General features: G+C 40.9%; 1 protein-coding gene across 3 annotated transcripts in view; it reads left to right on the top strand.

Moving 5' to 3' along the window:
- Positions 1-24,006, top strand: part of PLD5 (phospholipase D family member 5) — a 241,316-nt gene that overhangs the window by 50,879 nt on the left and 166,431 nt on the right. For all 3 annotated transcript variants that reach the window (XM_006135188.5, XM_014579599.4, XM_014579602.4), the window contains exon 2: positions 23,870-24,006. In XM_006135188.5, coding sequence (XP_006135250.1) covers positions 23,870-24,006 — 137 coding nt within the window. The remainder of the gene's footprint in view (positions 1-23,869) is intronic.

The following is a 24,006-nucleotide window of genomic DNA, read 5'->3' as shown; positions in this document are numbered from 1 at the left end:
TACCATGAAAATGAGCATATGTAACAATGAATACACACAAGAAGTCAATCTGTTGGGAATTAAGATGCTGCACTTGGTTATAATTTACACCGTTCTAGGGTGTAAAAGTCCACCTCCTTCTGCTAGAATCATTCTAACTTTCTAATTTTCTTACTTTTCTTAATTTGTTTTGATAGCCTTAATGCTCCTTTAATGTATTTTTTCATTTCTTATAATTGTTTGTTATAGAGTACAGTAGAACCTCAGAATTATGAACAGATTTGGACTGGAGGTTACTCATAACTTTAACATGTTCATAATTTTGTAGAAGACATTGATTGTTCTTTCAGAAGTTCACAGCTGAACATTGACTTAATACAGATTTGAAGCTTAACTATTGAGAAGAAAAATGCTGCTTTTAACAATCTTACTTTAAATGAAACAAGCACAGATAGAGTTTCTTTACCTTGTAAAATTTCCCTTTATAATTTTAGTATTTAACAGTCAGGTGAGCCAACAGACTCACCAGGCTCATGGGCAAAGTGTGTGTGTGGGGGGGGGGGAGGGCAGGGTTCGGCTCTGTGCTTCTGAAGGGGAAGAGATGGGGCAGACTTCAGTGCCTCCTGGACTGCGGCTCCCTGCTCTGTACCATCCAGAGTACAATGCCTGGAGCTCCGGCTACTACTACTGCCATGGTAGATTCTTACTAGCTTATTTCCTGCCACTCACTGGAATACAGTGAGGAGCATTTTATTTATTTTGTTGCATCTTAAATCATAAATTCTAAAATAGATATTTCCTGGAGGAGGGTTGGAATATATGCTGCTGTACCTGACGGTTAATTAAAATTCAGTGTTATTTGTTCTTGCTTAAATTAGTAGAGAATATTTTCTAGGAAAACCATAGAGAATAATGTTCTGAAGATTTCAAATTATTTTGAAAGATAAAATTCCCATAGCTCTATCCCTGAAAGAGCTGAGACTTAATTCAGATGCGTTTCTACCACCTGCACATTTTTCCATTTTTACAGTGAGTGTTTTCTGCTGCTTTATAAATAAAAAATATGACTGAATATGTAAGAGAGCTGTTTCCTTATTTCGCCAGGACATTATTTATTGAACTCTACAATATGGGAGCTGCATGCACACTTCTTACATGATAGCATTTTAACCCACGGTGACAGAGTGCATCTTCAGTGCAACTCCAGTCACAACAATAGGAATTGGCCATTAATGTCAAAGGCCATTTGAAAGCACAGATAACACAGGTTTTTGTTGTTGTTTTATCAGCAAAGTAAAATCATCATTTAGCCAGTCATTATCTACCTCTCCCTCTCTCTCTCTCTCACACACAAATGCAAGGACCAGTATAAAAATAAGTAAGCTTAAAGCTGTACTAATTAGTACTCCAGATGTCTGAATCCTGGCTTTAGAAAACAGCACGAGCTTATGTACTACTGAAATCAAAATTATTCAGAACAAAAACTCTTTCATGATGCCCATCTGCTGTGGTGTGCATTTCACTTTTCACATGGTAAGTAAGATTTCAAAGTAATTCTTTTAATTACTGCAAGATGGTTTGCTGCAAAGATTCTCATCCTTGCTACAAAGACTGACAACTGGAAGTTAAAAAGAAGGCAAGGCAGTATATTCATTTTAATTGTGAGGAATATTCACTGGATTCAATTCACTTGGCTTGCATAATTCCTCATCACTGTAGGAATGTATGGAGATCATCTCTGAAGCCTGAAAGGAGGGATAAGAGAAGATTCAGAGTCCTTCTGTGTGGGGTTGCTGCCACTGTTTCTCCCTGTGCTTCTGATGTACAGCTTTTAAACTGGTCTTCCATGGGCTGTCTCCAAATATGGCATATTAGGATCCTTTTAGATCTGTGGAGTCCAACCAGTTCTGAAGAAGTAGCCACTATAGTGGCTATTACTATAGGGTACATCTACATGGCACCCTAAACTTGAAATAAGATACGCAATTTGCGCTATGCAAATTGCATATCTTATTTCAAATCTATTTAGAAATAGCTTATTTTGAAATTTGGAGTGTCTACACGGGAATACGGACAGTTACTGAGATGCTGAAATAGCACACCCGTTATTTCAAAAAAATGTGTGACTTGTGTAAATGCGGGGTAGCTATTTTGGGATACCTCTGGTATACCTTTGGTATCCCAAAATAGACGTACCCATAGTGAACTAGCCATACTCAATTGGCCAAATAGCCACATGTAGCTCGTGGCTAGCATGCTGGACACTGTGGTTTTCGATCCAAGTTTACCTTTGTCTAGACAAGTATGTCTAATCTTACTGCCTTCCTGATTTTAGGGGCTTGACTTTCAGAGGATATGAACAACCACAGCTCCTAACGAGTGCAGTGATTTGTAAGTGTTCAGTATTAAAGGAGGGCAAATAACTGATTGTTCTGGTTCAGTAGGAGTTCTGAAATACTGGGGGGGGGGGGGGGGGAATTCAGCATGGGTTGAATCAAAACTGTTTTTGTTTTTTAAATTTTTGGTGAATCAGAAAAGTCCATTTTGGGTCTGTTCCAAAGCAGAGATTCACCTGAGTCTCCTAATCTCAAGTGAGTTCCATAGAAACTGGGTTAATGGTTGTAAAGAGGAGCAGCACTATGACCACCTCCTATTCCATCTCATGACTTATAAGGAAAGGCTGAAGGGACTGAGTTTGTTTAGTTTAGAAAAGAGAAGACTGAGAGGGGACGCGATAGCAGTTTTCAAGTACTTAAAAGGATGTTACAAGGAAGAGGGAGAAAAATTGTTCTTCTTGGCCTCTGATGATACGACAAGAAGCAATGGGCTTAAACTGCAGCAAGAGAGGTTTAGGTTGGACATTAGGAAAAACTTCCTAACTGTCAGAGTAGTTAAATACTGAAATAAATTGCCTAGGGAGGTTGTGGAATCTCCATCACTGGAGATATTCAAGAGCAGGCTGGACAGACATCTACCAGGGATGGTCCAGAAGGTGCTCGGTCCTGCCATGGGGCCAGGATACTGGACTCAATGACCTCTTTAAGTCCCTTTCAGGTCTATGGTTCCATGACAGTTTTGTGAGTGGCTGAAACTACTCATATCAAATTTGTGAATAGTTTTGAGTTGGCTGAAATTGCATTTTTCATTGAATAAACTCTATGGAAAAAATATGTCTAGCTCTACCATAGAATCATAGAGCTGGAAGAGACCTCAGGACGTCATCAAGTCCAGCCTCCTGCCCAAGCAGGACCAATCCCAATCCCTCTGAAATTAATGCCTTACTGTACCCAAGTCAGAATTCTGAATGGCTTCTGCCTAACTCTAGGCACCTAAATACCTGGTCATGACCCAATGTTTTCTCATTCACTAGGTGAAGATTGAATGGGCACAAATCATTCTGTGCCCCCTTCAGGATTGTAGCACGTTGACATACCAGCACGAGGAATCTCGAACCTTTCATGCTGTATCTTTTCTATAGACAGGCAGGCATCATCTGCCAGAAACTGTGAACACTGTAATTAATTGGCTCCTAGGAATCCAAATTCTACGGTGTTCTTTCAAACCTGGGTGCTTACAGTTACAGTCTTAAATTCACACTTAGGTTATGTCTACACTGTGGTGCTATTTCGGGATACCTTCAGTATCCCGAAAAAGCTATTCTGCGTCTCTTGAATGCACCTGTTATTTTGACATAATGGGTGCACTATTCCGACGTCCCTGTAACCCTCATTCCACGAGGGTTAAGGGACATTTCAGAATAGCAGTTTTAAGCTGTGCAATTTGCATAGGTCAAATTGCATAGCTTATTCTAGCCAAGGATGCTGTGTAGATGCACCCTCAGGCTCCTAAATATTTGTTTCAGGCTTGCAGGATATTTGGAAATGTATGCAACATCTCTCAACTGCACTTTTTCAGACAGACAGACAGGCTTCTCATCTGGGATCATGAGGCTTTCCATGGGTGTTACTAAGAGGTCTAGCTAATGATACAAATTTGCATTCAAAAATCTGTCTCTGAAAATACATGCCTACTTTAAAGGTATCACTGGATTTGTAGAAGAAATCATTCCTGGTTATATTTTGGAACTATAATGCTCCAGCCCTGCTTTCCATTTTCACCTGCTTTGCTTCCACAGCCAGAATCTAACAGATTTGCTACTTAGGAAGTAGATATTTTTGTATGTTACTTTGCAAAAGAAAACAAATGCATTGTTTGCAGAGTTTTATATTGTTGCTCATTCCACTGTTCTTAGATGGTTCACTGATTGCAGAGGGTGCCCTATTCCCTCTCAGTGTGCACATTGCCTAACTAGCCTCAGAAATGGTGTGCTTTCCTGGGGTACGGGGCAATCAGTCCACACTGTGTTTATGTGCTCCATGGCTGAGCAAACTCCACCCTACGTGTAGTTGTAAGAGTGTGTAACTATGGAATGTGCAACTTTACAGATGTAGTGGCCTATTCCCTTCACCTTTCCCAATGGAGAATGATTCAGGAGATGCTTTGTAGCTGGAGGACAAAGGTTGTGTCCCCTCCTCCTGCCATGTTTGTTTACTCTGGCTTGGCAAGGAATCACTGATTTGGCCTGCAAAAGGCAAGAATATTTACTTAGCATAAATTACAATGACAGCATTATGATTGTGGGAGAAGCAATTGAAGTTGTTGTTTACAGTCTATCCTCTGGCGCTAGCTCAGATAGCTGAGGAGGCAGGCCATTCTTTGAGTGCTATTTTTAGGTCACTGAATCATTTTTCATAGTTTGTTCTATCAGGGTTTGCTTAGAAATTCTCCTCAGATTTCAAGAAAAAGTTGTAAATATAGGTTGGACCTGCCTGGTCTGGCAGGCTCAGGATCTGACTGATCCCAAACCAGGGAATTTTCTGGACCAGGTGAGGTCAATGTGCCAGTGGCTCTGCTTTTCCTCCTGGCCACCCCGCTACCATCCGGGGCTCTGCTGTCCTCACTGCAGCAGGGGTCTCCACTGCTGCCCGGGGCTCCCCGGTCTACCTGTTGGTTCTGCTACTGCCTGGGGAGTTGCACCTGTGCAACCTCTGTGCTCCCCCAGGCTTTTCTGATCGCTACCATCCTACCCCCAGTGACCAGGGGTTCTGTGCTCTGCCTGGTGGCTCTTGCTGCTATCTAGGGCTCCACTCTCTCAGCCCCCTAGTCTGGCAACACTCCTGGCCCTAGTCTGCTGGCTTATCCCTATAAGTGCTCTGTCAGTGTCACCCCAACGATGTTGGACCAGGGGTGTTGCTGGACAACGAAGTCCAGATTACGGAGTTTCAATCTGTACAATTGAAGAGATTTTATTTATTAGTGCCACAAGCTATAAAACTTCTCAACACCAAGTTACATCTTAGCTTTTATCAAGCCTCTAAACAATTCATCATGCATTCATGTAATTGTAATTGCACTGCTAACATCACCGCTACATAGGTGGCTTGCCCCCTTTAATTGAAGAGAAGCAGGGGAAGTGTATATACTTAATTCATGATCCACTCTGAAATTTATCCTTCCAGTCCTCTGAATCAGTAATCTTGGAAGACAAACATCCTTACATTTTGGTTTAATGCTTCAAAAATTAGAAGTGTTGTATTTGGAAAAGTAATTTTTAATGGGGTTGTATTTGGTAAAGATACAGAGCAAAATTTCCAAACGTGGCTATAATTACAAGCCTAATTCCAAATTTAAGTAGGTGCCAATGTCAGTGGATTGACTCTCAGAGTCTGCTGATCATTACTGGGTCTCACTATGGATTTATCTAAGTGCTTTGTAAAGATTCTCATTAGGGTTTACATGAGATTGACAAACAGTGTTGGAGCCTGCAGGTTCACCTGCTGTTTTGTTATTTATATTCCAGTGCTCTTGGTGCTGCCTGTCTAAATATATGAACACACAATCCTTGTCCCAACAATTTAAAAAATCACTCAATAGCTTATAAGGGTTGTTTTTTTTCCTCTTTAGGAGTTTTGAGAGACCTTGAAAAACCAAGTTCTTGTTTGGACTGATGTGTTCTCTTTAAGACTGATCCCACAGTCCATACTCAGGAAAAGCTCCCAGTGATTCCAGTGCTCTTAAATTTTAAAACTGAAAATAGAGTTGCCACCCACTGTCTCAGTTCTGAATCCCATATTTATCCCTGTGTGTCACCAATAAATCCTCACTACAAATGATAGGTTTGGATAGTCAGAAATTTTGTTAAATCCTCTGAAGATTTCCTGTATGTTTGTTTGTTTGCTTGTGTTATAGTATCTAGGAGTCCTGTCTTTGCACTGGCACCAGATTGTGTTTAGTGTTGTAGAAACACGCATGACAAAAAGACAGTCCCTGCCTTATAGAGCTTCCAATCTAAATGTAAAATAGGACACAACAGATGGATACAGATAGACTGATAAGGGAGTCCAAGGAAACATTGTGACACTATTTGTCAACATAATAAGCTGTGGTATCAGCAGAGCAGCAGCCTAACCAGTATCCATTTTTGTGTAGGAATCAGGGCAAAGGAGGGATTTGAAGGAGAACAAGGAGGTTTTTGTGGAAGTTTATGGGAAGCTCCTCCCAGATGTCAGTGGTGTCGCAACATGATAATGAGGTATCACAATCTCTTGCAAGCATCATCATATTGCAGTCAACAGATTTGTCCAACATGAGAAAATGACTAAAAATGACAATGAAAGCTGTCAAGAACACAGAACAAACTTTGCGAGTTGATGTTACCTCAAGTTTGCTCTTACTGTACTAATTGCTAGGTCTGCTCCCAAAGCAAATCATTTCAATGTAGGTTGCAGTGCTATGACATTAATTTGATGTTAATGTTGTTGATGTCAACAATGGAGTCAATATGACTGATATTTGTTTTATATATATATATATATATGGAAGTATTTGTATACATACACTGATGTGTAACTGTCTTAAAGAATTCTGATGGCCAAAATCTCTTGTCCTAGCAAAACCAAAACAATGCTTACTTAATTTCACCCAAATCTGTCATCATAGCATGATTGCTGGCTCCCTCTTGCATCATATAAATGCTTTAAATCTGCTCTAGGATTTTAATGTGAGACAGATGCAATTAATTGGTCTCGGCGTCCATACAAAATTTAACAGTGTGCTGCTGGGTCTACACAGGGAGAAGTCAAAATACATCCTGACAGAAGGCCACTGAGGTGGATGCAGTGTTGTGATATAAAGGAGCTACAACATCTCTTGTGCTGTGGGATTACCCAGGGCCAGTTTCAGCTCAGAAGTGAGTGGCACGTGCTTGGGAGAAAGACATAACTTAGGGTGAACTAGATTTATGGAGGGTGGAAATGTAAACCTTGTCTGCCTGTCCTTGGAGCGAATCCCTCCTGAGGGTATCCAGGTGCTGTACTGATTTGGTGTTGTATGATTGACACCTCTTTATGCCAGCTTGAGTGACATCTCTGCAGTATTTTCTTGTAGGATCAAGTGCCTTAATTGATCACTGGTTAGCACACACAGAAAAGTAAGCAAAAAGTTGGAAGGGAGCTTACATCATCAAATTCATTGTCTCCAGAGCATAGGGAATATGAGGGATATCTCCCAACGTTAATTTTCCTTCATGCTTTAGTCTTTTGTAAGTCCAGTTCTCCATATCTTACTCTGCCCATTTTAACTGGTCATCACCTGCTTCTTCCCCATCGGTGCCAAATGACACGGTTGTTTTAAAGGGAAAAAAGTTAAACAGAAGAGATTCCAGTATTTATAAATTATCGGAGAAGCCCTTAGCTTCAGCACTTAGCAGTTTCTAAGTGTAAGAGTCTCTTAAACATCGCTTTAAATATAATTTTAGTGACTACATTGTTTTTAATTGATTAGTTTGTTTATTTCACTTATTAAAACTATGGGAGTGGTAATGTTCCTGGAATATCATTGACTTTCCTGTGAAGAGCGGAGCTCATTTATCCACAGAAATGATACAGCACTCACATTGCCAGCCTCCCAAAACTGCTGCCAATGTGCCTCAGCCATGAGCAATGTTCTCTCTAATCTTTTTCATCCATGTATGGATATTTTCCATCCATGAGCAGATCTTTTAGTCATCAGAAGATAAGAATTTCTGATCATTACCAGTGTAGACCAGTAAACATCGGTACTTTAGAGGACAAATTCTGATCACCTTGAATCCGATCCAGCTCCCAGTGGTTCTTTGGGACTCTTTCCATAGACATTCATGGTGTTTCATGAGAGTAGCCCCATTAGATTCAGAGGGACTTGGCTGCATAAATGTGACAAACAGGCACTTTGTGTTGCTGAGACATATGTGAAACGTTGATGCTTTCATGAGACCCAGGGAGATCAAAATATACCCCAAAATATACCCTGATCCAATATTAACTGTGAAAATAAACAGACTAACTTCTTATAACACAGTGGCCTTTTGTGTATTCTGCATGTCCAAGTAATGTACATTATTTTATATGTACTGATTTTTCTTACACTGTGTATATTGATTTTTCTTTATACACATCAGTCAAAAAGGGAAAATCAAGTAAACAAGTTAGAATTTATCCTCATGCATGTTGTTTCCTGGATGCCTCTAAGATTTGCCTTAACACACAAGGAACGGGGGAGCTCCAAGGTCTTTTAATGTAATGGAAATAAACCCCATCCATCCTTGAAGACTGAGATCGATATATTTCTTGGTGGGCTTAGATTGATGGGTTAATTTTATGGCAGATTGAATGTTGAATTGGAATGCTGCTTGTTTTATTGTAGGTGGTGTTGATGCTAACATTGTTGCACTACAGTCAGTTTTCTAAATTTCTCTGAGCACAGACTTATCTGTGTATTTTAAAAATGTGCGTCTGTCTGTTGGTCTGTGAATCTGTTCAAGAACTCTTCCTAAATGGTAACAGCTAGGAACACCAAATTTGGTATGTAGATTCCTTTTATCCTAACTTAAAGCAAAGTAAGGGTTTGGAAGTGCCAATACCGGGACTGTATTCCATAACATGGAAAGGGAGGAGAACAGAAGGAGGGATGCAATGCTAAGAGTGGCCACTAGGTCAGCAAGTGCAGGGGAGAGCTATACTGCAGCGAGACCACAGGGGGCAGCCATACCACTAGACTGCAGACTGCAGGACTGGGGCTTGCCATCTTGCCTGGTAAGTAGCTCTTGCCCCAAACCTCCCTCCCTCCCTCCCCTGTCCCTTGGCTGCAGTACCGGGGAAGGGGGAGAGAGGGGAGAGAAAAGGTCCCTGGTGCCTCGGAGGAGACAGAAGGCCTCAGGCAGTTGTGGGGGGAAGGAGAGGGGCAGGGAAGGTAGCTGAAGGCTGAGGGGAGAGAGGCGGCCCCTGGAGGCTGGAGGAAGGAGGCTGGCGGACACAGAAGGCCCCACTTTAATGGGACCTCCTGCCTTAAGCCCCTTCTCATCCCCAAGCCTCACTCTCGTGCCCCCCACAGCCCCAGCCAGCAACATAACTAGGTGTATTTATGCGCAAGGCAAAATATTGTGTCCCCTGTCCTTAGGTTAGCATGCGTTGTTCTCTTTACTTTTGCAGCTTATTATTTTTACTTATTGCATCTTTGCACCCCTGATTATGATGCAACCCGGGTGAGCACCCTGTTTGCCCTGCCCTTGTTATGGCCCTGTCCCCAGCCTCCTGTTCTGCCCTCCCCCACATCCCCAAGGCCCTGCCCTGACTCCAGCACCTCCCACAGTGACAGCCCCTTGCCCTGAAGGACTCGAGCAATGCCAGGTAGGTTTTCTAGTTGTATATATTGCGGTTGCTGTTTACATTGTGGTCATTAATTTGAGTAAACCATAACAGTGTGAACATTTTAATATTACCATAAATCAATATATCAGTGGCCCTAAATATTTATAGTTTTTTCTGATGGAGTGTTAGGTTAATTTTTTTTTTTTTTTGCACCATTCATAAGGGAAAAAAGCAATTATTACTAAACAACCAGGGAGATGAGATTCTCTTCACTGATATACCTCCTTTATAATGGCTTCCACATAAAAAGTACAGAGAAATATTCATGCTTGTTCTTTCCTGCACCGCACACTAATGAGAAGCCTGGAACATCCTTTGGAATGTATGTTCCAATGAAGGGCCTAATTCAGTTAGAAAATACGACTCCACTATTTTCATTGACATCAATGGAAGGTTAGAGGATTCAGCATCTTGCAAGAGGAGCTTACCATCCTACAAAGGGAAATATTTTACCCGAGTGTTTGACTTCTTTTAGCTTAATATTGTTTTAAAATTACTTTATTCAGTTATTTTCTTTGCATTTTAAGGGTAAAATATAAAGACTAAGTTAATACACAGGTGGCCTTAATTAATCTATAATTTTGAAAATGCTGCCTTGTCAGAGATTTGCTGATCTGTAGAGCCCTTAATGGACTCAAAATAGATAATTGGATCTCTCTGGTCTGGCACCCTTGGGAGCTGACCGTTTCTGAATGAGGGAGTTTGCCAGACTAAGGGAGGTCAATTCTGGCCCCTCTGCAGCCAGCCTCTGGGCTCCCCTGGGGGGCTGCCAGCCTCTGCATAGGACCCCTTCCTGGAGGCTGGCCCAGACTCCCAGGTTCCCCTCCTAGTCATAGACCCTGCTGTCAGTCCCAGCCAGTGGGCTCTGCTTTTGGCCCCAGCCAGGCTGCCAGCCTGGTCCTACCACTGGCTGCTGGCTATGCCCCCAGCCACTGACCCTCTGCCGCTGGACTTCCAGCCAGCCCTGCTCCCGGCTTCTAGGACTCTGGTTCGGCAACATCCATAGTCCTGCTGGACCAGAGAGTCACAGACCAGAGAGATTCAACTGTTTATGTATCAGTATAAATAATTTGCAGATCTCCGCATCTGCAAATTTGCAGGGTTCTAGGTACAAAATGCGTATCCACATCCATATTTTTATTCTCAAGACTGAGCCATGGATATCTGCATCCATGTACATGGATGGGGATACCTATGGATTTAAAGCAGAAATCTGTGGATTTTCAGGAGTTTACTTATCCATTCACAATATTCAGAACACCCTAATTTAAATGATCTCTTCAGAAATAATTCTAATGTATATGCATAAGAAGCCAGTGTTAAATGCCATGGCTTTACATGTGCATTATGAATTTGCTTCAGATGTCATGCCCCCTCCTGCTCCTTCACCCTTGAAAGAAGGGCAAGAATGATGCAAAGGGCTCTAAAAGTCTTGGTTTCAACCAGTGAAAAAGTCCCTCAGCACAGGAACTGAGGAAGACAGCTAGAAGGTCCCTTCTAAACATCCTCTAGACTAGAAGGCATGTTGGAGGCAGGGTATGGGGGCAAGAGGGGCTTTCGGGTGGAGCTGCAGCACACAGCACCACAGAGATTCTGAACAGCGTGCTGTTGCCCAGATGGCATCCCGGGAAGGCTGTTCTAATTCAGAAAGCTTAATTATATTGGGGGCGGCTCCAGATGTCAGAGCTCTCCAGGATCTGAAGGTTTAAAATAGGGATGTAAAATCTCGGTTAACCGATTAAGTGGGATCCCACTCCTGTGCGGGATGAGGGGACACTGTCAGCAGAAGCTGGCAGCCCAGCGCGTAGGGATAGCAGGGGGCTGGTTCTGCTCCCAGCTCTCCCATGTGCAAGATTGCAAGTTCCTGCTCCCAGTCCCCTGCTTACCCACCTCACAACCCAACCCCTGTGGGGTGTCTTCCAATGTCCTCCGCTTGCGGCAGACCTCTCCCTACTATCAGCTAAATGGTATCTGGTGTGGAGGCAGGACCACACTGGTAAGCAACACTTGGTAACGGTGATGCTTACCGGTTAACTTGGTTACCTGTTCACTTCCTCAGTTTAAAGCCACCTTTGCCTTCCTTTCCCCAGGCAATGAGTTATATACTGTGTGGTCTGAGGCATAAAATCTCAACTGATTGTTTTTCTCCTCCCTTGGCCAGAAAACCAGCCACGTTTGACATCTCCATAATCAGCAATTATCTGTCTGAACAGTTTTTACAATTCCTTGTATCCTAAAAATGGCTGATCCAGTTTTTGTCTGTTAGGGTACATCTACACCGCAGGATTATTTCAGAATAACTGATGTTATTTCGAAATAACACACTGTGTGCCTACACAGAGAGCTGTTATTTTGAAATAATTTTGAGATGGCGGATTTCTTTGACTCCTATAACCCTCATTTCATGAGGAGTAAGGGAGGTCAAAGGAAGAGTCTTTTGTCCTTCAACTTCCTGCTGTGTAGACAGCGCCAAAAGCAGAATTAAGCTATTTTGACTTCAGCTACACAATTGACATAGCTGAAGTTGCGTATCTTTATTCAACTTTTGCCCTGCAGTGTAGACATGCCCTTAGAAAGCAACCAACCACACACCAATGTTCCCTCTAATCTTTTCCATCTGTGTGTAGATTTTTTTTCCATCCATGTGTGGAATAAATTTTGTTATGTTCACTAAGGCAGGTGCAAATGTGCATGACCCATAGAACCACATAACCTAACTGTGAGCTCTCTGGTAATCAACTGGGCAGCATTTGAATCTCTCCTGAATGGCCACACAAGTGCACAGTTTATAGGGAACACTGCTACTCAGGCACGTCTTCTTTTTATTGAGACCAAAGATGGACAGTTTCAACCCCAAATAGAGAGTTAGGAGCTAATGGGAAAAAAGTGGATGTTAGAAAGGAAGTTCGAGCACCCAATGCTTCCCTAACATGATGTGACAAAGTGTATCCATTTTGCATTTGAAAATAAGAGCCACAGGCATGTTTCTCCAGTGGTCTAACTCACAGAGCTCAAATACAATACGGGGTGCCATCCCTGCACTAGCCAAGCAGGGGAAGGTCTCCTTGTGCTCACTGAACAGAACCATGAAGAGAAGGGGAGGTCCCAAAAGGGCTCGCACTTTGCTTTCAGCAGAAGAGGGAGATTTGCACTCCATCCCTCACTGTGCTACTTTAACCCTAGAACAATCTGAATAAAGACTCTGCCAATATGGGTGAGGTTAGTTAAGATATTTTGCTCAATTTTCTGAGTTAGCATCATGATGGATTAGTAGTAAGTCATTCCTTAATTGTTGGAAGCAATGGTACAGAGAAGCTAGTGGGGATAAGATTCAAACGTACATAGGACTGAGATGTGAGTGAAGTATGAGTGTTGAGTGTCCTTAACAGAACATACTATCTGCAGAAGCACAGAAAAATATAAGTTGCTTTTTATTTTCAGCACTATCCCATTATTTTGCAGAAACTTTTATGTTGTCTGATACTACTATTTTGAAAGCATCATCAGTGCCCCAGGGCAACTTCATGAGGTGAAAAAGCAAGAAATGGGAAGGCAGACAAAAGCTTTTGCAGGATACACTGAGGCCTTGTGGCACATTGAACATCTCTGCTCAGAGAGTGTAAAACAATCTTTTTCAGTGGAAAAAGTGTTTTTTTTCACCCCGAAGGATGAATGCAGGAAACTTGCCAAAAGAGAGAGATCAGTCAATGGTAACAAAATATCAAGGCTGCAGAGGAAGAAGAAATGAGAAATACAGTGTCAATGAAATATAGAAATATTGTTTATTTTTTCCTTGATGTAGCAGACATTCTGGCTTCTATGATGAAAAATAAATTGAACAAGAAAAAGGACTGGAAAGAGACCTGCGTTGTCGTGTCTCAGACATGAATTTCAGACTCATTTTGATACCTGGTGTTCTATCCATAACCCTTCTTAACCTAATGTAGAATGAACATAAGTTCTACAGCTCATACTGTAGTCCAGAGGTAGTAGCTTTGAGAAAGGTGAAGATCATAGTGTTGCTGTTAGCCCTGCAGGATCCAAACTTGCCCACTTGGGCAAGCACCTTTGCAATCTCTTTATCCTTGACCAGTTCAGCACCATTTTTGCAGTATGAATTAGAGCAGTTTGGTGGCTGCCACAAACTGTGGTGATTGCCGACTGCCCCTAGGGGAATTGGGACAGTTCCTGGTGAATCAGGGGCAAAGGGCAGAGCAAACCAGGTTTTCTATTCGCTTGCCATGCTCTCACACCAGTATGCTACAGCAACTCATGACTGTTGAAAGAGAAGTCAGCAGAGTTGATGCATATGTGATCAGTAGTGAAGAATGTGGCATGGGTAAGCAGTTTGTATATTTTGAAAGCATCATCAGTGCCCTTGGGCAACTTCATGAAGTGCAAAAGCAAGAACTGGGAAGGCAAGCGGAGCCTTTTTGACTGTGGCAATGAAATAAAAAAATGAGACAGTTGATGCAAGAAATAAGATTATAATGTCCACATTATCATCTGCTTCTGAAATGTGGCAAATGCTAGAAACCCACAACAGAAAATGTAACCCATTCTGTCAGAAATGCTCACTAAGAATACTTGGCACCCATTGGTGGGATAAAGTATCCAATGCTGATGTGTTACAAAAAATGGCCATTGGGCTGGAGAGGCAGTGATTTGTAATAAAAGGCTGACATAGTTTGGACACATTGTATGAATGTTTATTGCTAGACAAACCCTTGATTGGATACCACCTGGTGAAAGATGAAAAGAAGGGGATAAAAAAAACATTGAGAAAGATGCTGCTGTCATAGAAACAGGTTGAAATGTGGCATTAGGTATATGAATGTGGAAAGACCTGGTTACCTCGTGTCACAAGGTCTGAGAGGATCTAATAAATAATATAGCACCTCTATGCTACATAAGGGTTCTCCTACACAGTTGGAATCCTTGATTGGCTAGTTCCATTAGTTTAGGGCAGTTCAACTCAGGTATACTGGTACAAAGTTACTCTAATGGACTGGAACATTGGACCTGTCACTTTGTGCAGAAACTAATGGATTTAAATTGATGTAAATCTGAAGTAGTTCAGTTAATTCAGTGGGATTTTTCCAGATTTAGATGGATTTGTACAAGTAGAATTTGGTCCCAAGCACACAGAGAAGCAAAGATGTTATCAGTCTCTTGTGGGAGCAATGCTGGTTCTTTCTAGTTTGCTATTAGCTTTTCTTAAGAGTGGGATTAAGCAATTAAGCGTTAGAAACAAATAACAAAATCAATTAAGGCTTTAAAATTCCCAAACCAACCTTCTATTCAAAGTAGACAAAGTGTGGAGTCTTACTCTTTCATGCCCTTTTAAAAGTACTTTAAAAGTCATGCAAAAGAATAAAGTCTGGAATAATGGAAAATCTGGCTATAGCAGGAGGCATTTGTTATAAAGGATGGCAAGGCAAATGAGCTAAAGAGAGACATAATTTTCTAAAAATGTTTGAAAACAAAGCAAAACTGAAACGCCATCTCTTCCTGGTAATATGTGGATACTTAAAAGGCTTCAGATGCTTTGAATTATCTGTTAGATTTTTGATCAGTGTGGCATAGCTGTAGCCATGTCAGTCCCAGGGTATGAGAGAAACAAGGTGGATAATATCTTTACTGGAGCAACTTCAATTGGGGAAGGAGGCAAGGTTTTGAGCTGCACAGAAAAAGAGCTCTGTGTGATGTGAAAGCTTGTCTCTCTTCCCAACAGAAGTTGCCTCAATAAAATTTTTTACCTTATCCACCTTGTGTCTGTAAGACTTTGATCAAGGCATTTATTAAAAAAAAATTCAGACTGATTACTGTCTAACGCCATAACTGACTCATAGAAATCACCTTATTTGCTAACAAGGTTCATCCCATGTTCATGTTAAACTAGTGATGGGCCTGAACTGGAAAGATATCACCAGGATATGTATTCTGAACACCCCCAAAAACAATAGGGTATTTAGATCCAGTGGCAGGGGTGGACTGGCCCGGTGGGCTGTCGTGTCCGTGCGCCGTTGCCCCTCACTGCGAGCGGCTCCGCATGTGCTCTGTATGTGGCAAGCAGAGCCCGACCCACCACCCGCGTGCTGGACATGACTCGGGGTGGGGCTTGAGGGGCACTCAGGGGTAACGTCATGGAGAGGGCCGTTCTCAACCTATATCCCGGGCCAGTTTTGATTGCCAGTACGCTCCTGTCCAGGGGTTTGATTCATTGGTACACTCTGAATCTGAGCTCAGAGCATTGATTCACATCTGGGCCTTGGCTTGGACCCATCTCCAGTTTTAACTTTCAAATGATCTAGGAAACTGGAGTTTGAGAGTCTGACAAAAGAACACAGAAGAAAATAAAAGGCTTTTCCTTGCAAAAGTTTTGCTGAGCAGGCTACTGATAGAGATTTCTTACAAAGGAAAACATAGTTTTATTTGTGAGAAGTCTGTCAGACTTTTACTCCAAATTGATGCTCGGGCAAGACAAATACAGTCTAGTATATTATTTGAGAAGTACACAACTATATAATTAAACACTGTACTGTAACAACTGTGCATGTGTGGGCAAAACTGAAGTGTGTTCAACCATAAGTTTTGTGCGTAATTGCATGTGAAGGTGGTTATGGCTCTCTTCCTTTCCATCAGAGAGGGAGAATAGCTCCCTTGCTACACTGCTTCTGGAGAGACTCAATTCAGAGGGAAATAAGCCAACAGTTAATAGGTCAAAGCCTGCACCAGGCAGCATGTTGGTCTGGGAGCCCTGGCACTTGGTCAGGGCAGAGCAAGCCAGTGAATGGCCCTGACCTGCAGTCAGGCAGCACAGCAGTGCATCTGGATGCCTGGGGTCAGCAAAGAGTTAATGACTCTAGCAGTCAGGCAGAGCAACACAGCAGTGTAGAGGGCTCAGTTCTCTGGTGAGACAGACAGCAAAACCATCTGGCATTGGGAAGGTGACAGACCAGTGCAGGCCTCTTGGCCTAAAGGTAGGGAGGCTGCCATCCCCGGGGATCAGGTGTCCGGTCCACCTGACTCCACTGTATCCCAGCCCAAAGCCCTAATAATGCTGGAGTGATCCATCAGTGGGTCAGGTCATCAGGGAAATCTGGCTGCAACATGCTGGCTGGCTTGCAGTTTGAACACAGCTGAACCTTTTTTGGCTTCCCTGGGTTCCTTTCTACACTCTCATTCAGGAAGCACCTTGGTTCCAGTGTCATTGTTCATTGCACTGGGGTAAACAGCTCTTTGGTGTTTCCGGTGCCTGGCAGCTCCAGCAGTTCCTCTAGGTCTCTGAAGCCGAAGTGGCTTCTGCGAAGTCCAGCAGCGGGGTAGGTGAAAGGAGAGACATCTTACACCTCTGGCTTCTGACCTTCAACTGAGCTAGAGAGCCTGCCTTTTATAGTTCCCATTGCTGTCCAACCCCTCTGCTTCTGGCAGGGAAGTTGCTGATGTCCTGGCTCTGCCCACCAAAGGGCAGTAGTGGCTCTGTCCCCATACATCAGGGAGCAAGACTATGCCCTCTTGTTACATACCGCGCTATGGAAAGGGAGGAGATGGCAGACACAGTGTGTAACAATGGTAGAGTGTAAGCTGAGACCTGACAGTGTTGGGAATAGGAATACCAAGACTTCTGGTGTAGAGAATGAGGAATTAGGCAAACACAGCATCAGCAGGTCAGATTATGGGCAGGTGAAAGATAAGGGCATCCAAAAATAATTGCCAAATTGCTTCAGTTATGTTCTTTCTACTTCATATGTTCTTTCTACTTCATATTGACAATGTGGGTGAATTCCATCGTGTAGGTGGAGAGGATTGAATGCCCTTTTAAGTGTGATTCATAATGGGAGCTCCCTCTAAGGCAACTTTTGAAGGCTGTTGTAGAGGAAAGACCTGTAGTAAATGGAGGCAATCTGTCCAGTTGAAGAACCAATTTTTGCTGTTGAGCCTTGTTTGACTTTTTGTTTGCGTTAATTAATTAGAACTACTTGAGATGTTGAAGTCAGTGCAATCTGTGCCCAGAGTTCTGGGTATCTTGCTGCCCCATATTTCAGAAATAAGCAAGATCAGTACATCATGTTATTCAGAAACTAGATTCAGACAGTCACGGCTACTAGAAGCTTGAGGATAAAACATAGAATCTTCAGCAGGTTTAGGTTCTTTCTCCTTTTCTATAAACAGTCATAAATCAAATCCAAAGGGACCACAATGGAGGACTGAAATGAACAGTCATTCTTGAGGTTTCCCCATGAGAAGTAGCATTTGTGGCATGGCTACAGGGAGTTGCTTTACGTTCTGCCTCTATTTGTATGCTATGGGGAGTGGTACCTCATTTCTTCTGACCCAAAGCACCATGGATCTGACTTTATTTGTACTGCCAGGAGAGAGAGGCCTCGAAGGTCCTTTTGTGCCACATTCTGTGCACATACATAATAAATAGATAGTTCTTGCCATAAAGGAATACAGTAATTCCTCATTTAACACTAAACGAAAACGTGCTAAGTGAGGTCAATTTTCCCATTAAAAATAATGGAAAAGGTGGGGGTTGCGTGTCAAGTGGTGGTGGCAAAGTCAATTTTTTGTTGGTGCTGAGTCATCAACATCAACATTAGATATCTAGCAACACAAGATATCTAGCAACACAAGTCGCTGCAGTTTGTTAAAACACAAAGATAAACACGTGAGTGAGTGGAGGAGTACTGTGACCGCGTGTATTCATCCACTCATGCATATTACTACTGTTTTCACCAACTTATATCGCTGCACGAAGTAGTCTGCCACTTGAATATTTTCATGTTATTTTGGGGACGGTCGTGTTATTCGAAAAACATTCCCTAAAAAAAATCGTGCTATTGTGAAAACGTGTTAAGCGGGCATGTGTTAAATGAGTAGTTACTGTAATGCAAGTATATGGGGAAACACAAGATAACCGTGAGATAATATGATAGGTTTAATGAGGCATGGTCAAAGCCTGGCAACTGCCTACCCATAAAAAACAAAGCAGAAATGGCCATCCGTGCTCACTGTGTCATATTTTTCAGCCAGTCAGTGTATTATGTAACAAATTGAATAACTTTTAGATATAAAATTACCGATAATACTCATTTAATTTTAAATACAAAATTTCATAAGATAAAATACATGGTTACTAAATTACCTCTCAATTTTGTCAAGTGAAATAAAAGCACAGATCAGATATACATAATCACTATAATTATCTAGTTTACCTTTATCTCCCTGGTTAGCTTTGGAACATCAGGCTTCTTATTTCCTTTATCTCTCTTTAAAGTAGATGTAATTTGTACTGTGAATGTGACATTGGTTATGTTCTCTGTAACAATGGATTTAGATTTGCCACTTAGCCAAGCAAGCTATTATTTCAATAAGAACTCACAATATAGTTAAAATTCAGAGAGAGAAAAAATAAGCAACCCAGATATTAGACTGTTTTCATTTCATGAATTTGTATCAGTTTATAAGCAGGCTAATATGATTGCTTTCCCCTCTAATTGTGCTCTGTGACATCAGGTGAAAGCAAATAGTTTTTTGAATAATTTGAAAACTCTTTGGGCCCTTAAACTCATTACACTCCATTATCAAAGGGAGGCTAGCAATTTATAATGTAGTCTATCTAAACACTGAGTTAAAAGTAGTTGTAAGTACAATTCTGCACTTGCTTCTGAGTGTTCTTGCCAATTTTATGGACTTCCAAGCACTCTTTTAAAAATGTTTTTCGTGTTGCTTTGAAAGATTCAGATAATCAACAAATGAAAATTGACTGGCCTTGAAAAACTTTCACTGACTCTACATACATTCTGGGCAAACAAAAAATAATGTCAAAGTATCATTTTCCCAAATTTCATTTAGTTATAAGGGCATGTCTACATTACTGGGAAGATTGACAGTGCAACAGTTGATCATCCAGCATTCAATTTAGTGGGTCTAGTGGGGACATGCTACGAACGCTGAGGGTGCCCCCGTCCATGCTGGTACTCCTTGCTGTTGCAAGGAGTAAGGAAAGCTGACGGGAGCATCTGGAAGACGGTGTCCTAGCTTGGCTTAAGGTACGTTGACTCCAGCTACATTATTTATGTAGCTGGAATTCCGTACTGTAAGACGCCCTTCTCTCATCATGTGGACCTACTCTAAAATTACTAAAACTAACTATATTAGGGAACATACTTCTAGGTAGGAATTTGTGTATGTGGTGGTTGTGTTTTATGTTGTTGGTGTTCTGTTAGCAGGGTTCACTAATTGAATGTTAGTTTGTCTGTCACCTTAATTGAAGGAAAAAAATAGCAAGCAAATGGTCTGGTAGCACCTTATAGACTAACAAAACATGTAGATGGTAGTCTCTAATGTGCTACCAGACCATTTGCTTGCTGTTTTTTTCTATAACAGACTAACTCGGCTATCCCCTGAAGCTCCTTAATTTAAGGAGTATTTTCCAATGTAAAGATGGCAAAAAATTACAATAATCTTTTTAAAAAACAGACCAATGGCTTTGCTGTATGTCAAGTGAAGTTCAAGAGTATAAAATTAATGTAATTCTCTATGCTTGTGCATAAATATAAACTTTTTTAATGGTGATAATCATCTTGTGGTTGTATCTGAGATATGAAGAATTTCTCCCTATGCTTTAAGATGACTGATACATACTACCCTGTGGTAATCACAGATTTGTGTTTTACTCTTAATAACTTTGATTAGCTTCAGAAAGCACAGCATTGTACCATTGTTAATTGTCTTTAACTTCCTTAAATGTCATGGGAGGTTTTGAAGCTGATCCCACAAAGAAGTGGACATCCTTTGCTACCACTGACTTCACTAGGAATTCAAGGAATTGAACATCTGGCGGGATTAGGCCTTATAGTGCTCAAAACATCCAGGGTGAAGCTTATACAAAGCAAGATAAATGTTGACATTTAACAAAGCAAAATGTCAGTTGAAAACTTTCCTCTGTCCAATATGGTAAAGCTGTTGGTCCATTAGAAAACTTTTGGAATGGGCTGGCTCTTGTAGGTTTGATTTCCCACTCTTACCAAACAACACAAAAACGTAACCTTGGGTGTGAAGGGTCCTACACGTGCTTGTGTTGGCGAGGGGGCTGACACAGTTATTGGCCCCTCGAAAAAGTATGGTGGGGATTGACTCTGTGCTCCTGGAAGGAGTGGACCCTAATCTGGAAGGGGCAGGGCTGGAGCATCCAGCCCTCAGTGCCACGCAGCTTGCGGTGATGTGTTCATGTCACACAACTAGTGTATTTGTTGGCATTTTCTTTAGCAGCACTACAGGCAGAACGGCCTTGTAAACAAAAAAAAGCATTATGCCCTTAGGCTGAACCCCGCCACATCAAAAATATAGCAAACGGATGTGATGAAAAGGGTGGACTGAGCTTATCGGGTCCATGTAAGGTATCACTATAACCTATGGCTAAGCCGCAGCTCCCATGGAATCCCTCAGTATGAGATCCCTGATATCCCAGCAAATATTGGCCTTGGCCACAATTTTAGAATTCACTCCTCATGGGAAGTCTGTTGTCATTTTTTTAAGAGTTTATTTTAAAAAATGCACAGAAGACGGGAGATGTGAGGCAACAGATTCCCAACAGTAATGTGGGGTTTTTTTTTGTATTTTTTAATTACAGCAGTTTATTGACTTTTGGCCTGGAGTATGGGCTTTGTTTTCACATTTGAAAACAGGCCCTATCCAGATATGGATTTGTAACTTAAAAGTAAGCATTGAAGTTTCAGAAGAAGGTTAAGGAACTTGTGGCCCAGGAGCACTTCCAAGATGACCGTCAGGCCGACTACAGAAAGAGTATGTACTACCTCTAGACTCGTGTCACTGCTTGTTCAGTTGCAAATAGGAGATGAATACACTAAGATTGCTTGGTTTAATAAATGTGGTTCGGGTATTTTCTAGGCAAGAAATTTTAGATACAAGGTAATAATTGAAAATGTATTAAATCTGTAACTGGTGGCAGCAATTTAGTTTTGTTTTCCTCTGTACGTTGTGTAATTTTTTTTCACCACTAGGAATGCATGGAGAAGCTGTAAGGGTAGTGCTATACACATGTCATTCATTACCTGAACTATCCATTTGTGCCAAATAAGATTGGGTAAGGCACATGGGTAAGGCACATGTCCAGCGGTCACTTTAAAAAGTTCATATGTATCTATAGTTACTGAACATTATATGAGAGTTACCACCACAATATTTCTTACTCTAAGCTTAAGAAAATGCTCTTCAACATTTTAATTAGGGCTGTCAAACAATTAAAGTGCTCACTTTATAGTATTGATTACAAATATTTGCACTGTAAAAAGACAAAATAATTTTTTTTCAGTTCATCTCACAAAATATGAATGTGGATTTTTTTTGTACATAACTGTACTAAAAAAAATCCCGTAAAACTTTAGAGGCTACAAGTCCACTCAATCCTACTTCTTGTTCGGCCAATCGCTAAGACAAATTTGTTTACATTTATAAGAAGGAGTGCTGCCTGCTCCATATTTACAGTGTCACCTGAAGAACAGGTATTTGTATGGCACTGTTGTAGTCAATGTTGCAAGGTATTTACATGCTACATATGCTAAACATTTATATAGCCCTTTGTGCTTCAACCACCATTCCCGAGGACACGATTCTATGCTAATAAGGGATTTTGCTTAATAATGATCGAAAGCAGTGAGGACCGACACATGTTAATTTTCATCTGAGTCAGATGCCTCTTTTTTGATGGTTCAGGTTCTGTAGTTTCTGCATCTGAATGCTGTTAAGTTTCCTGACAGCATGTTTCACACCTCATCCCTCTCGGATTTTGAAAGGCATTTCAGGTTCTTAAACCTCGAATTGAAAGATAGCTGTAGCTATCTTTAGAAATCTCACATTGTTATGTTCTTTGTGTTCTGTAAAAAATGAAATGAAAATATTTTTAAATCAAACAATATACACTGGGTTGCCATCTGAGACTGCCATGACACAAAATATATAGCAGAAGGTGGGCAAAAGCATGGAGAAAGAGACATACAATTCTTCCTCAAATATTTAACAAATAGTCTCTACACAGAAACATGGAATGGTGGCCAAATCATGATTGGACATACTAATGTTTAGCATATTTGGCATGTAAACACCTTTCAATGCCATCTTAAAAAATGACATGTAAATACCTGTTTTCACTTTCAGGTGACATTGTGAATGATATGTAAGCAGCATTCCCTCCCATAAATGTAAACAAACTTGTTTGTCTTAGCAATTGCCTGAACATGAAGTAGGACAGAGTGAACTTGTAAGCTATAAAGTTTAATATTATTTTGTTTTTAAGTGCAGTTATGTAACAAAAAAAATCTAAACTTTCACGATAAAGAGATTGCACTACAGTACTTGTAAGAGGTAAATTGGAAAATACTATCTCTTTTATCTTGTTTACAGTGCAAATATATGTGACAAAGTAATATAAAATGAGCACTGTACACTTCATATTCTATCTTATAATTTGAAATCAACACGTGAAAATGTAGGAAAAAATCCCAAAATATTTACAATATATTTCAGTTGGTATTCTATTATTGTTTAACACTATGATGAATTGTGATTATTTTAATCGATGTAATTTGTTTTTAATTGTTAACTGTAATGAATTAACAGGCCTAATGTTAATGTCAAGTACCACATACAGAAATAGGAAATTTTCTTTTGCTCTTTGGCCTTTAAGTTTGGCTTTTTTTTGTTTGTTTCAAGTAAACAAAAAAAGCTCTCAAGACTTATGCAAGTCCAAACTCTCATATATGTCCTATCTATGGTCCATAATCAGAAAGATATACTTAATGGAGGAATGGCTATTTTATTCAATAGTACTTTGCCCATGGTTCAGATGACAATTAGTTCAAATATCCTTATGTTGTTTGTGACATGAATTATTCAACAATGACTGCTACATTTAATGTAAACTTCAAGATGATACTGTAGGATGGAAATATTCTTTCAAAACCATCCTTAAGCATGTTTCATGTTGACAGTTGTGTCAGGAATATATTCAAAATGGTTTAGATCCCATTGAAAAGTGCAGTATCTCAGTTCATTGACAAAAAGATGCCCACTCCATGCAAACAATATGTATTTTTAATCTTCTCAATCTCTTTCAGTCCCAGCAAAAATGCATTGTGATCTTTGCTCTGGTGTGCTGCTTTGCAATTCTTGTTGCACTGATATTTTCGGCAGTGGATATAATGGGAGAAGATGAGGATGGACTTACAGAAAAGAATTGTCAAAATAACTGTCG

Source organism: Pelodiscus sinensis, chromosome 3 (genome assembly GCF_052426305.1).
Source record: "Pelodiscus sinensis isolate ZL-2025 chromosome 3, ASM5242630v1, whole genome shotgun sequence".
In the NCBI taxonomy this organism is placed as follows: domain Eukaryota; kingdom Metazoa; phylum Chordata; order Testudines; family Trionychidae; genus Pelodiscus; species Pelodiscus sinensis.
The sequence above is the reverse complement of the archived record's forward strand: the minus strand, read 5'-3'. Positions and strand labels throughout refer to the sequence as shown.